The sequence below is a fragment of the Amblyraja radiata genome, chromosome 1, assembly GCF_010909765.2.
Source record: "Amblyraja radiata isolate CabotCenter1 chromosome 1, sAmbRad1.1.pri, whole genome shotgun sequence".
Taxonomy (NCBI): domain Eukaryota; kingdom Metazoa; phylum Chordata; class Chondrichthyes; order Rajiformes; family Rajidae; genus Amblyraja; species Amblyraja radiata.
The window spans coordinates 167143716-167158592 of NC_045956.1; the positions used below are offsets into that span (position 1 = coordinate 167143716).

At 44.1% G+C, this 14877-nt stretch overlaps 1 protein-coding gene across 4 annotated transcripts in view; it reads right to left on the bottom strand.

The window, feature by feature from the left end:
• Nucleotides 1-3173: 3173 nt before the first annotated feature.
• fgfrl1 (fibroblast growth factor receptor like 1) overlaps nucleotides 3174-14877 on the bottom strand; it is a 340863-nt gene continuing 329159 nt past the window's right edge. For 2 of the 4 annotated variants that reach the window (XM_033034814.1, XM_033034822.1), the window contains exon 7: nucleotides 6192-6613. In XM_033034814.1, the coding sequence (XP_032890705.1) occupies nucleotides 6192-6613 (422 nt within the window). Of the gene's footprint in view, nucleotides 6614-14877 lie in introns of all 4 variants that reach the window. The other 2 variants (XM_033034805.1, XM_033034829.1) reach the window with 2 other exon arrangements.

Sequence of the window (14877 nt, forward strand, 5' to 3'; positions counted from 1 at the left end):
ATCTATCTATATTTCTAAAAGTAAGATCTTGACCACTTCCAGTTTTCTGTTTCATGATTTTTGAAAAAACGCTGCCACTTACAGCTGTGATTTTTTTTGCCATCTTACTCAGAGCCCCCCTCCGCTGGTCAGGACAAGAGGATTTTTTCCCAAAGATTAAAAATCAAAGAGTTATTAATGTTTAAAAAATGTTGACATTCTCTCTGCTGCCCCTGCTGGTGGGATGGGGAGGGACCATAAAACCCGGAAGTGTTGTGCCTCACTCAGTCTCTGCAAGATGGAAGAAGTGAGAGGGTCACATCTCTCTGAGCTGTGAATAACACTGAACACGTGTCTACTCAACTGTGAGTGCCCTTAATGTGGTTTGAAAATGAAAATATGGTTGCTTTGAAAGGCTTCACTGCAAAAAAATGGCTGTTGTTGGTGGAAACTTGACAACTTCCCGTTTGCACTGTATATTGATTTTAGATAAAATGCTGCCACTTACGGCTGTGATTTTTGGCCATCTTACTCAGTCCCCCGCCGCTCATCAGGTGCAGAGGATTCTTCCCATCAATGAAAAATAAAAGTGTTATTAGTGTTTAAAAAAATGTTGAAAATCTCTCTCCTGTCAATCATGCCATGAAGGCGACGCCCCTTCTGGTTGGAGGGGGAGGGATTATAAAACCCAGAAGTGTGGGTGTGGGTGGCTCAGTCTCTGCAAGATGGGGAGGGAGAGGTCACGACTCTTTCTGAGCTGTGAATCAACTGAACACATTGAATGTCTACTGAACTGCGAGTGTGGTGTTTATGCTTGAATGTGGTGGTCTGGCACCCTGCATGAAATTGTATGAAACTGCATTTGAATTTGGTGGCCTTACACCCTGCATGAAATGGTATGATACTGCACTTGAATTTGGTGGCCTTGCACCCTGCTTGAAGTGGTATGACACTGCGCTTGAATTTGGTGGCCTTGCACCCTGCTTGAAGTGGTAAGAAACTACACTTGAATTTGGTGGCCTTGCACGCTGCTTGAAATGGCATGAAACAGCACTAGCATTTGGTGGCCTTGCACCCTGCTTGAAGTGGTCGGAAACTGCACTTGAATTTGGTGGCCTTGCACCCTGCTTGAAGTGGTAGGAAACTGCACTTGAATTCGGTGGCCTTGCACCCTGCTTGAAGTGGTAGGAAACTGCACCTGAATTTTGTGGCCTTACACCCTGCTTGAAGTGGTATGAAACTGCAATTGAATTTGGTGGCCTTGCACCCTGCTTGAAGTGGTAAGAAACTACACTGGAATTTGGTGACCTTGCACCCTGCTTGAAATGGTAGGAAACTGCATTTGAATTTGGTTGCCTTGCACCCTGCTTGAAATGGAATTTCAAGGAATAGCCGTGAGTCAACTGCTATCCCACCAGCCATGAGTGAACTGCCAGCACATCAGGCTTGAGTGACTGAGCTGCCGCCCCAAGAATCCATTTGGCCCACAATGTCCATACTAGCCCTCTGGAAACCAGTCCCTTCAGCCCACAGTACCCATGCTAGCGCTCCAGAAAGCCCCCCGCCCCCACTGGCCACCAATATTGGAATTGGTGGAGAGATGGAATATTGAGTTGGGGGACCAGCCCTCAAGTGTGAACATGGGACCCAACGGGTCCCACTTAGTCTAGTATTCGCTATTTTTAGCTGCATGCAAAATAATTGACCGTGAAATTTGGATCCAATAGCTAGATAATTTCTACCTTACATCCTATTCAATGTCTACACTTATGCCGGTGAGAGTTGCTGCCTTACAGCACCAGAAGCCCGAGTTCGATCCTGACTACAGGCCCTGTCTGTGTGGAGTTTGTGCATTCTCCCTGTGACCGCTTGGGTTTTCTCCGGGGGCTCCAGTTTTGCTCCCACACTCCAAAGACGTACAAGTTTGTAGGTGAACTCGCTTTGGTAAAATTGTAAATTGTCCCTAGTGTGTGTAGGATAGTGGTAGCGTATAGGGTGACCGTTGGGCAGCGAGAACTCGGTGAGTCGAAGCTGTTTCCACGCTGTATCTCTAAAGTCCAAAGCCAAAATAAAAATTCAAAAAAAGATTTTAATTATCTTTGAACCCGTGAGTGGTTTCAGTTGTTAAGCGAATCAACTTGGGAAGGGACGCTGAAACTTGTGATGAGTGCATGGAACTCTTGTTGGAAATGTCACAAAGTACACATGTTTGATCGATTTCTCTTGTACCGGTGTTGTGCTGCAACATGCACACTATCCTCTCCTATTGATGTGTTTTTAAAAATAGCGAAAGATAAACTGATCTTCAAAGCTCCATTTCTAAACATGTATGAGCCAATTAGTCTCGTCGAATTACACCAGTGTCATAAACTATCAGAAAATGTTTCATGTTTCACAAGTCTTCCCCAAGGAATTGTTTTAATTATACGCTTGCTCAATATTGATTTAATAGCATGGTGACGCAGCGGTAGAGTTGCTGCCTTTTAGAGTCAGAGACCCAGGTTCGATCCTACGGGTACTGTCTATATGGAGTTTGTACGTTCTCCCCAACACCTGCGTGGGTTTTCTCCGAGATCTGCGGTTTCCTCCCACACTCCAAAGACATACAGGTTTGTAGGCTAATTGGCTTGGGTATAGATGTAAATTGTCCCTAGAGTGGGTTTGACGCCAATGAGCGTAGCTTGATGTAGGTGCTGTCGTAGTTTGTCGTCAGGATGACGTAGGTTGTCGCCGGTTATTCGCGGACCTGTTACGACTATGACAGTCGCCAGCAGTTGCCTAAACAAATCGCAATGTGGAACAGGCCCATTACAGCAAATGCAGCGCCGGAGACCAGGGTTCGATCCCGACTACGGGTGCTGTCTGTACGGAGTTTGTACATTCTCCCCGTGACCTGCGTGGGTTTTCTCCAGGATATTCAGTTTCTTCCCACACTCCAAAGACATACAGGTTTGTAGGCTAATTGGCTTGGTCTAAATGTAAATTGTCCCTTAGTGTGTACGATAGCATTAGTATGCGGGGATCACTGGTCGGCACGGACTCTGACTGTTTCCGCACTGTATCTCAAAACTAAACTAAATGAAAGATACCATGGCAATTGCCCAGCCATAAGTAGCTCAAAATTTATAAATATCTGATGGCTTGATCAAGAATAGTGATCATATCACAGACTTTCAGAATAAAAAGCAATGGCATTGATATATGTACACTGTTTTATTCTACAGATCGGGAAATATTGTACAATTTTTACGGTTTACATGACATATTATCAAAGGTTTCCCATTACTGGAAACAATTTTTACTAACAGATCGTTGAAACCAATTTCAGCTGACTGCTACATGCTGTTTGATGGAACTTTATTTAAGAAAGTAGCCCAGTATAAACGAGATGAAAATTCAATGTATCCGGCTCTTCATTAATATTTATTGGTGTATTAAAGTGTACATAGGCTTTCCCGTATGCTATTTATTGAAATGTACCTACTGCAGTTGTGGTTATTATTCTGTGGTCCGGTGGGCTGATAGATTTGCATCACTTTGAATCTGTCTAGCTATTTTGCCCATTCACCTCATTCTCCCAATGGACGTGGGTTGGTGAGTTCCAGCTTAGCCATGGATAGAGCTTACTGACACAAGCATACCTTGAAGCACTGGTAATGTCCCCACACCCAAATATGCCAACCACTGCACTTAGTACTGACCAACCTTTACATAGAAACATAGAAACATAGAAAATAGGTGCAGGAGTAGACCATTCGGCCCTTTGAGCCTGCACCGCCATTCAATATGATCATGGCTAATCATCCAACTCAGTATCCTGTACCTCCCTTCTCTCCATACCCCCTGATCCCTTTAGCCACAAGGGCCACATCTAACTCCCTCTTAAATATAGCCAATGAACTGGCCTCAACTACCTTCTGTGGCAGAGAGTTCCAGAGATTCACCACGCTCTGTGTGAAAAATGTTTTTCTCATCTCGGTCCTAAAGGATTTCCCCTTTATCCTTAAACTGTGACCCCTTGTCCTGGACTTCCCCAACATCGGGAACAATCTTCCTGCATCTAGCCTGTCCAACCCCTTAAGAACCCCTTTTATAATTAAGTGTCCCTTATAACAGCGGTCAAAGCTGTTAATACGGGTGTCAGGGGTTATGGGGAGTAGACAGGAGAATGGGCTTGAAAGGGAAAGATAGATCAGCCATGATTGAATGGTGGAGTAGACTTAATGGGCCAAATTGCCTAATTTTGCTCCGATCACTTATGAACTGTTTTTAGCACAAATGATTGATTAGGACGGGCAGTTCAATCTGGAACGGTTTTAGTAGTTTCTTATTACTTTTTACAGTGTCACAAATTCGCTTTAGATTGCTAGTAATGAATGAATGATTGAATACATTTATTGGCCAAGTATTCACATACAAGGAATTTGCCTTGGCAACTCCTTGAACGTCCCATAGCTACTCAGTTGGGTTACTGATGTGCTTGAAATATTTTTGAAGTGTCTTTATTTCTCATAGAATTTTCAGAAGCTGTTCAGGTAATCTGGGAAAATAATATTAAGATATAAACAGATGCAGTGATATTAGTCCTTTTATGCCATAATGTCACCCTCTTCAATAAAATAGTTCTTTCTGAAAATGTTTAAAATTAATACAATTGTGTTCAAAGCTTGACAAAATACAACAAAGAAGCTGGTGGTAACATGGGGCAGCCTATACAAGATTGTCGATATAAAGATTATTATAACATTTTCTTTTTTTTGGATAAAAAGGCTTTGCATAAAAATCTTACACACACTCTCTACCTACACTTACCAATTGATGGTGTAAGCCAAAACATGCTGTGTAAGGTCACTTTCGCTCCCTACGTGCAAGAACTCTGCTACCATTCAGTTTCGCCTTTGATCAAATATATTTATAGAAACACCAGTTTCAGCGGAAAATATGATACACTTTTTTTTCTTGCTTAACAAAATAAATTAAATATACATGACTTTCTGTTTTAAAATTTATATAGTTTTACAACAAAAGAAGGCTTATTTCTGTGATTAGTATCTCTCTCTTTCTCTCTTTCTCTCTCTAATCCACACAGGCACTACTGAAGTCCTATATGCTACAATGTCATTGCAATTGCGGTCGTATGGAACAGGAAGGTTTGGTTGCCGGTGAGAGCGTAAGCACTGGAGGCACCACCTGGGCAGGCGCTGGGCCGCGATCACTTTGCCTTTCCCTACCGAGGTGACAGATTGCCCAGGGTCATTTGTCTCTTCAGTGAAAGAGAGCAGGAGCGACAACCACTGTGCTGCTGCATGGATGTGAAAGCATTTCAGCTTACAGTCCCTGCCAGTTCGCATTTGAAGCATTGTTTCGCTGTTCCATCGGCAGTGGCCAGACATCTTGCAGGCTTAGTTCCAAAGTTTATTTTGCAGGCTTAGTTCCAAAGTTTCCACGGCACCCAGCAGACATCCATACTGTAACGCAGACTGTTTCAATCTGAGACAAGTGAGCCAGGAACCTAATGTAGGCAGCATCTTTCTTCAAAACACAAAGAATTTAATCTGAAGCCTCCACAGATTTATTTTGTCTGTAGTATTGCAAATATAATCTTTGTCATTCCTGTTCATTTCAGATCATTGTAATTATTTTTGAAATATATATACTATATAAATATTATTTGGTTTTGTTGAGGACAAGGTATCTTTGTGTTGGGAATCCCTACTGTATAAACTAACTAGTCTCACAGTATTCAAATATACCTTAAGTAGTTTACAATTTTTAAATATAATTTATCGATACAAAGTAATTGTTCAGTACTTGGGGCAGAGTTTCAATTAGTTGGACAGTGCACTAAAAGTTAGTTGCATTTAAAAAAAAATTGGGATTAATGTGAGATGATTGAGATTGCAGGTTTATTGAAAGCACGTTATGCATCTGGTCGAAGTTTTGGTGTGAACCTCTTCACAAAAAATATCACCTCGAATAATTCGCTGCATCCTAGGTTTGTTTCTCTGCATTCAAGTACACTCTCATTTCGTGGGGGATTCGGGAGCAGGTCCATTTGCCGCTTTCAGTGTCAGGTTCCTCAGGCAGGTCTTTGCTAGCCAGCCAGCCTTCACCAAACTGGCAGTGCGGGCTGATGAGAGAGGTACTTAGTCTTATGAGGTCCTGCTGGAAGACGGATGCAGCCTTGTGCCAGACACCAAGGGCCCCGTGAGCTAACACTGATAGTGGATATGCTGGTGCTGGTGGACCTTGCCTTCGACGTGGGAGTGCGTGTGGGTGTGGACGTCTGTGTAAACCTTGGGGTACATTTTCGGGGCCGTGGGGGTTGCCGCCCCTAGCGGAGGCCCCTGAGCCAGGAGGTGCTGCTGCTGGGCCAGGTACTCGTCGTAGTTTATCGGCGTGATGCTCTCCTTGTCTGGCACTTGTGCCGTGCAGGTCCGCTCCCTCTGCTGCTGCCGGTGGATGGCGGCCACCGCTGCCGCTGGGGTGGCGCACGGCTTCTTCTTGGTCTGGCAGAGCCAGAGCAGGATCGTGCCGAAGATGAAGATGGCACCGGCAGGAATGCCAATGATTACCGGCCAGGGCAGGCTGCCGTGGGATGTGGTGGCCACCGGCACATTCGGGGGCTTCGGGTCTGGAACGGCAAGGTGCACCAGGAGACATAAAGGGGGGAGAGGTGGAGGCAAAAAAAACCAAACAGAGTTAAAACCAAGTGAAGAAAATGACCAACGCACATGAAGTTCATAAGTTCATAAATTCATGAGTTCACAAGTTATAGGAGCAGAATTAGGCCATCCGGCCCATCAAGACGACTCCACCAATCAATCATGGCTGATCAATCTTTCCCTCTCAACTCCATTCTCCGGCCTTTGCCCCATATTCCCTGACTCCCACACTAATCATGTTTCTGTCAATCTGCACCTTTATAATACCTACTGATGGCCTCCGCAACCATCTGTGGCAATTAATTCCACAGATCCACCAACCTCATACCAAAGAAATTCATCCTCATCTGCTTTCTAAAGGTACGACATTTTATTCTAAGGCTATGGCCTCTGGTCCTAGGCTCTCCCACTAATTGAAATGTCCTCTCCGCATCCTTTCAATCCAGGCCTTTCACTATTCGGTAAATTTCAATGATTTTAGAAGATTGAGGGGGTATCTTATAGAAACTTACAAAATTCTTAAGGGGTTGGACAGGCTAGATGCAGAAAGAATGTTCCCGATGTTGGGCAAGTCGAGAACAAGGGGTCACAGTTTAAGGATAAGGGGGAAATCTTTTAGGACCGAGATGAGAAAAACATTTTTCACACAGAGAGAGGTGAATCTGTGGCATTCTCTGCCACAGAATGTAGTTGAGGCCAGTTCATTGGCTATATTTAAGAGGGAGTTAGATGTGGCCCTTGTGGCTAAAGGGATCGGGGGTTATGGAGAGAAGGCAGGTACAGGATACTGAGTTGGATGATCAGCCATGATCATATTGAATGGCGGTACAGGCTCGAAGGGCCGAATGGCCTACTCCTGCACCTATTTTCTATGTTTCTATTTTTCTATGTGTCCCCTCATCCGTTTTAACTCCAGCGAGCACAGCCACAGTGCTGTCAAACGCTCATCATTAGCTAACCTACTTGTTCCTGGGATAAACCGCCTCTGGCCACTCTCCAATGGCAGCACATCCTTCCTCAGATATGTGTCCCATCCAATATGAATGCAAGTCCCATCCAGGACCCTCATGCTTTATGCCATAAGATAATAAACATTTCCAACATATCAATCAACACACCCATCGGGTAGCTTACACTTCAATGGTATCAACATTGAATTCTCCAGTTTCAAATAATACACCCACCTTAATACACTCTGTCTTTCCTGTGCTCAACATTTCTCCCACTATTCTACCCCTCCTTTCTGCCCTGTTTCCTGCCCCCTCTTCTTCTTCTTAAGCCCTTTGCTCCTCGAGGGAACAAAGGCCATTGACAAATGTCCTCCACCTCACTCGGTTGTTGGCAGTTCCTTTGAGATCTCCCCAGTTGAGCCCACTCTCAGGCATTTCTGTCTGGACACCTCTTTTCCAGCTGTTCCTGGGGCGGCATCTTTTCCTTTTTCCTTGGGGGTTCCATTTCAGGGCTTGCCGGGTGAGGTTTGTGGCAGCCAAGCCCAGGACTATGAGATTGTAATGCACCATTTTAATGTTTCCTCCCCCCACTACCTTTATCCCTTCGTGTGATTTCACATTTCACTGAAGTTTGACACAATATGCTGGAGAAATTCAGCAGGTCAGGCAGCAACTCTGGAGGAAATTCCTCCTCTGGTGGAATAGAGCGGGTAGATGAGGAATTGATCGGGTAGATGCACAGAGTCTTTTACCCAGAGCAGGGGAATCGAGGACCAGAGGACATAGGTTCAAGGTGAAGGGGAAAAGATTTAATAAGAATCCGATGGGTAACGTTTTCACACAAAGGGTGGTGGGTGTATGGAACAAGCTGCCAGAGGAGGTAGTTGAAGCTGGGATTCTCCCATCGTTTAACAAACAGTTGGACAGGTACATAGATGATGGGTCGAATAGCCTAATTCTGCTCCTATCTAACATATGATCTTATGACCCCCACACCCCAATCTCTCTTTTCCAGCTTTCTCCCCAATAGAACAACCTGTCTGAAGAAGACATGAAACGTCGCCTATCCATTCCCTCCACGGATGCTGCCTGACATATTGAGTTACTCCGGTACTTTAAGTTTTGCTCAAGCTTCTAGCACCTGCTGTTCCTCTCGTCTCAACTGCATCTCGTTTATTTTTGCTCCCTTTTTCCTCTGACCAATTTACACCCGTTTACAGGTTTCATGTTGGCTGAAGACACGGGAAGAAATCAAAGACAAGAGAAAAATGATGAGATGCTTTTCATCTCTATATGAATTCAGATCAAAGCACTGGGCCAGGAAGCAGAATCCATTTCACACTCGGGCATTAAAGTGCGTACTTTGTGAAGTAAGTCTCGATGTGGACATCACACTGTCTAAACTTTGTAATATAGCTTTATTAATAACGCCACAGTAGAATTGCAACCCAGAGCCACTTTGAATGAGGCCGTCCTTTTTTGAAGTGGCTAAATATGTTTCAAATCATTACCAAATCTAGATTGCCTTGTCATTAAAGCAACATTTCGGCACAGCCGAGTTTCTCACTCACTAATTACTGAATCTAATTTGGTTTTATGATGGTAAAGGATGGGCAAAATTAGAAAGAACTTGGAGACAAGTATTAATTCCCCGTCACTTTAATCTACAATGTGACATTTTATATCTTTGTTCAAATAAAAAGGATTTGAGTATAGGAGCAGGGAGGTTCTACTGCAGTTGTACAGGGTCTTGGTGAGACCACACCTGGAGTATTGCGTACAGTTTTGGTCTCCTAATCTGAGGAAAGACATTCTTGCCGTAGAGGGAGTACAGAGAAGGTTCACCAGACTGATTCCTGGGATGTCAGGACTTTCATATGAAGAAAGACTGGATAGACTCGGCTTGTACTCGCTAGAATTTAGAAGATTGAGGGGGGCATCTTATAGAAACTTACAAAATTCTTAAGGGGTTGGACAGGCTAGATGCAGGAAGATTGTTCCCGATGTTGGGGAAGTCCAGAACAAGGGGTCACAGTTTAAGGATAAGGGGGAAATCTTTTAGGACCGAGATGAGAAAAACATTTTTCACACAGAGAGTGGTGAATCTGTGGAATTCTCTGCCACAGCAGGTAGTTGAGGACAGTTCATTGGCTATATTTAAGAGGGAGTTGGATGTGGCCCTTGTGGCTAAAGGGATCAGGGGGTATGGAGAGAAGGCAGGTACAAGATACTGAGTTGGATGATCAGCCATGATCATATTGAATGGCGGTGCAGGATCGAAGGGCCAAATGGTCTACTCCTGCACCTATTTTCTATGTTTCTATGTTTCTATGTTATGAGACGGGCTGTTGGCCGTGTACAGTGTCTCACATCACTGGGAGGCAGGATATACGGTGCTTATGACTGCTGAGGGAACTGTTAGTCTGATGGGCATTTCCAGTAGATAATTGTCAGAAACTCAATAATTCAGTGTTGGGGCGGCACGGTGGACCAGCGGTAGAATTGCTGCCTTACAGCACTTACAGAGCCAGAGATCCAGGTTCGATCATAACTACGGGTGCTTGTCTGTATGGAGTTGATAGGTTTTCCCCCTGACCTGCATCGGTTTTCTCCGGGATCTCCAGTTTCCTCCCACACACCAAAGATGTACAGGTTTATAGGTTAATTGGCTTGGTATCAATGTACACATTGGCCCAGTGTGAGTAGGATAGTGTTAATGTGTGGGGATCGCTGGTCGGTGCGGACTCGTTGGGCTGTATCTCTAAATTAAACTAAACTAAAATTCCGTATAGGAAAGGATTGCAGATGCTTTAGATCAAATCAAAGGATCTTTAAATCAAAGATAGACAAAAAATTCCAGAAGATTAGTCAAGCATGATTTTCCTCTCATAAATCCATGCTAACTTGGACTAATCCTTTTACTGCTATCCAAATGCCCCATTATTACCTCTTTAATAATTGACTCCAGCATCTTTCCCACCACCGAAGTCAGGCTAAATGGTCTGTAATTCCCCATTTTCTCTCTCGCTCTTTTCTTGAAAAGTGGGATAATGCTAGTTATCCTCCAGTCCACAGGAACTGATCCTGAATCTATTGAACATTGGGAAATGATCACTAATGCATCCACTATTTCTAGAGCCACCTCCCTGTGGACCCTGGGATGCAGACCATCAGGCCCAGGGGATTTATCATCCTTCAGTCCCATAGCCTACCAATACTATTTCTCGCCTAATGAAAATTGATTTCAGTTCCTCTACCCCCTTAGATCCTCTGTCCTCCAGTACATCTGGGAGATTGTTTGTGTCTTCCTTAGTGAAGACAGATCCGAAGTACCTGTTCAACTCTTTTGCCATTTCCTTGTTCCCCATAATAATTTCACCCATGAGTGCCTTCACGGGACCCACATTTGACTTTGCTACTCTTTTTCCCTTAACATATCTAAAGAAGCTTTTACTGTCCTTCTTTACATTCCTGGCCAGCATCTTTTCAGCCCGTATTGCCCGTTTTGTTTCCTTCTGGTGTCCTATGAAAGTTTCCCAATCCTCTTTCCCTCTCACCTCCATTCTCCTGCCTTCTCCCAATAACCCCGACACCCGTACTAATCAAGAATCCGTCAATCCTCCTGTTTTCAATGTGGCCTCACACTGGCAATGGAGGAGTTGTTGTATATTATAGTCTAATCTTTAAACCAGGTTAATGCTTAGCAAAATGGCGCCAAAACCGAGCCATTCTTGCAAACTGTCTGAAGAAGCGTCTCAACTTGAAACATCACCCATTCCTTCTCCAGAGATTCTGCCTGTCCCGCTAAGTTACTCCAACATTCAGTGTCTATAAACTAAAATTCCCAAAGGAATGGGACAATTTATGAGTGAATAAACCTCATTCTCTTCCCCTCCACCTCCTAATGAGCAAGATCCTGTTGAGATGTGTAAAGGGTGACTATTAGCAGGACTGAATAGTTTGGATGCGGAGAGGATGTTGAAATAAATTAAAATAAAAATGAAAAATAAATTAAACCCAGTAATAATAATAATAATAATAATAATAATAATAATAATAATTATAATAATAATAATAATAATAATAATAATAATAATAATAATAATAATAATAATAATAATAGATACTTTATTGATCCCCTCAGGGAAATTCAGATGTCCAGAAGCCCCCAACCAACAAACCCACAGATTCAAAACGAACGCAGACAGAAAATACATAGAATACAATGTGGACACTACCTGAGAGCAGTAACATCCTCATAAGTTATTTATGTCCCCTTACCAATTTAATGGCAACCTTCCTATAGCAGGGTGGCCTGACCAACGTCTTGTAAAGCTGCAAAAGCTTGGTCAAACTCCTGTACTCATTAAGTCTGTCCAAAGAAGGGTCTCAACCTGAAACGTAACCCATTATCTCTTCTCTCCAGAGATGCTGACTGTCCCACTGAGTTACTCTAGCATTGTGTGTCTATCCTGTACTCAATACTCTGACTGATGAAGGTAAACATGCCAAACACCTTCTTCACCATCCTGTGCACCTGTATCACCACCCTCATGGAACTATATACCACACCTTAGTTCTCACTTTATGACTGCACTTCGAGGGCCCTACAATTTACTGTTTGAAGTCCTGCCCAGTTTTCCCCAACCAAAACGTAACACCTCATATTTACCTGAATTAAACTACAGCTGCAATTCTCAGCCTATTAGAAACTTATGGGGGGGGTGGGGGGGGGGGGGGGGGGGGGGGGGGGGGGGTGCACGGTGGTGCAGTGGTAGAGCTACCTCCTTTCAGCGCCAGAGCCCCGGGTGCGATCCTGACCACGGGTGCGATCCTGACCAGGGGTGCTTGGCTGTATGGCGTTTTACCTTCTCCCTGTGACCTGAGTGGGTTTTCTCTGAGATCTTCCGTTTCCTCCCACACTCTAAAGACATAAAGGTTTCTTCACTAACACTATCCTACACACACAAGGGACAATTTACAATGTTACCAAGCCAATTAGCCTACAAACCTGTACATCTTTGGAGTGTGGGAGGAATCCGGAGATCCCAGAGAAAGCCCGCATTTACTTGTTTAAGCAACATTGGATGCTCATTTCGGTGGAAGAGTTTTAGCGTTGACTTGCATGGAATCATGAAGGGAGGCAGATGAATCACCTGCAGCCAGAAGGCTGTGGAGGCCATCAGTGGATATACTTAAGGCAGAGATAGATAGATTCTTGATTAACGTGGATGTCAGAGGTTAAGGGGAAAAGGCAGGAGAATGGGGTTAGGAGGGAAAGATAGATCAGCCATGATTGAATGGCGGAGTAGACTTGGTGGGCCGAATGGCCTAATTCTGTTTCTATCACATAATCTTATGATCTTTACAAGTGATGCAGAACAAAATTATTCCAGCCATAGATTGCCACAGCTCTGGAAGCTGTCACCAAGTAATGTGTGGTGATATATGAGCTGAGCACACATTTAGAAATGTTCTACCGAGAAAAACAGTGAGATTTCGCAGAAGTAAGTCAAGAAATTTCATTTTAATGCCAAGATTCCCCAATCTTTGCCTGATTTATTTGTCTTCCAACAGGACAGTGAGGAATTTCATGGGATGTAACGCCATCGGGGTCAGAAAAGATTGACTTGGGCAGGGAAATAAAGGGGTTATTTTTCACAGTAGCAAAACAACAACAAGCAGTGTTTTGTAGTCTCAGCGTTCAATTTCCTCTTGTTTCCTCACATATAGTCTCTATCCCTCACACAGACATGGTTACCGCCATGTTCCCTGCTTTGTGTGAACATCTATAAACATTAAGCATGCTTTACAAATCATCCCAGACTATGCAAGTGGCTGTGCCCCAACCCCCACCAAGTCCATTCCATTGAAGCTCGTGAAATTAATTTGAGGCAGTGTACAATGTCTTATGCTGCAGGCTGAGGTTTCATGTCTGGGGAACAGAATCATAAACCACATCTCCAAGTATAAGGTTGGATGGGCTTGCGGTGGGTACCGGAGGTCAGACGAGGATGTGCAGCTGAGACCATAGGGCGACCCAGCAAGGATTGATAGGCGAGATGTGGTTCGACGTTAGAACAAAGGGGGCCCGGGTGTGGGAGGATTGCGAGAACAAAGGGGGCCCTGTGAGGTGGTCACTGAGAACAACCGAGGACTATTGGGGACTTTAATGAATACTTTGTGACTTTCCCGGCGCCCTAAACGTGTAGGCTCTTTGCATACCTTGTGCATGGTTTGCAAAACAAAGAATTTCACCGTGATAAAAAAGTATCTGGACACTCCCTGGTCACTCTTCTCGCCTCTCCCATTGGGTAAAAGGGATAGGAATGTGAAAATGCACGCCTCCAGATTCAGGGACAGTTTCTTCCCAGCTGTTATCAGGCAACTGAACCATCCCACCACAACCTGAGAACAGTGCTGAACTACCATCTACCTCATTGATGACCCTCGGACTATTTTTGATCGGACTTTACTGGCTTTACCTTGCACTAAACGTTATTCCCTTATCATGTATCTATACACTGTAAATGACTCGATTGTAATAATGTATTGTCTTTCCACTGACTGGTTAGCACGCACTGTACCTCGGTACACGTGACCATAAACAATAGACAATAGGTGCAGGAGTGGGCCATTCGGCCCTTCAAGCCAGCTCCGTCATTCAATGTGATCATGGCTAATCATCTCCAATCAGTACCTCGTTCCTGCCTTCTCCCCATATCCCCTGACTCCGTTATTTTTAAGAGCCCTATCTAGCTCTCTCTTGAAAGCATCCAGAGAACCTGCCTCCACCGCCCTCTGAGGCAGAGAATTCCACAGACTCACCAATCTATGTGAGTAAAAGTGTTTCCTCGTCTCCATTCTAAATGGCTTACACCTTATTCTTAAACTGTGGCCCCTGGCCTTCAACTGTTTATACTGTGTAGTATCAATCAGTCAAACAAGCGGCAGGAGCATGGGACAAACCACTATCATTCTGCAGGAGGTGAATGAGAAAGTGGGGTAACATAGACCTGGCGTGAATGCATGATCAACGTGCAATGTGGATTCAGTGGGCCACAGGGCCTGCTTTCATGCTGCGTCTTTCAATAAGCGAGTTTGATATTCTGAAAAACGCAAGGAATCATGGGATTTGTCAAAGGTCATTCGTGATAAAGGAGAAAAAAAAGTGAATGCAGCGCTGTATAAACTGTGTATGAATTGTTAACTATTCTACCAATGAATTAATCTAGAATTCTGTCAACTCAATAGTTTCCTTTCAGTTCACACACTGTTTACAC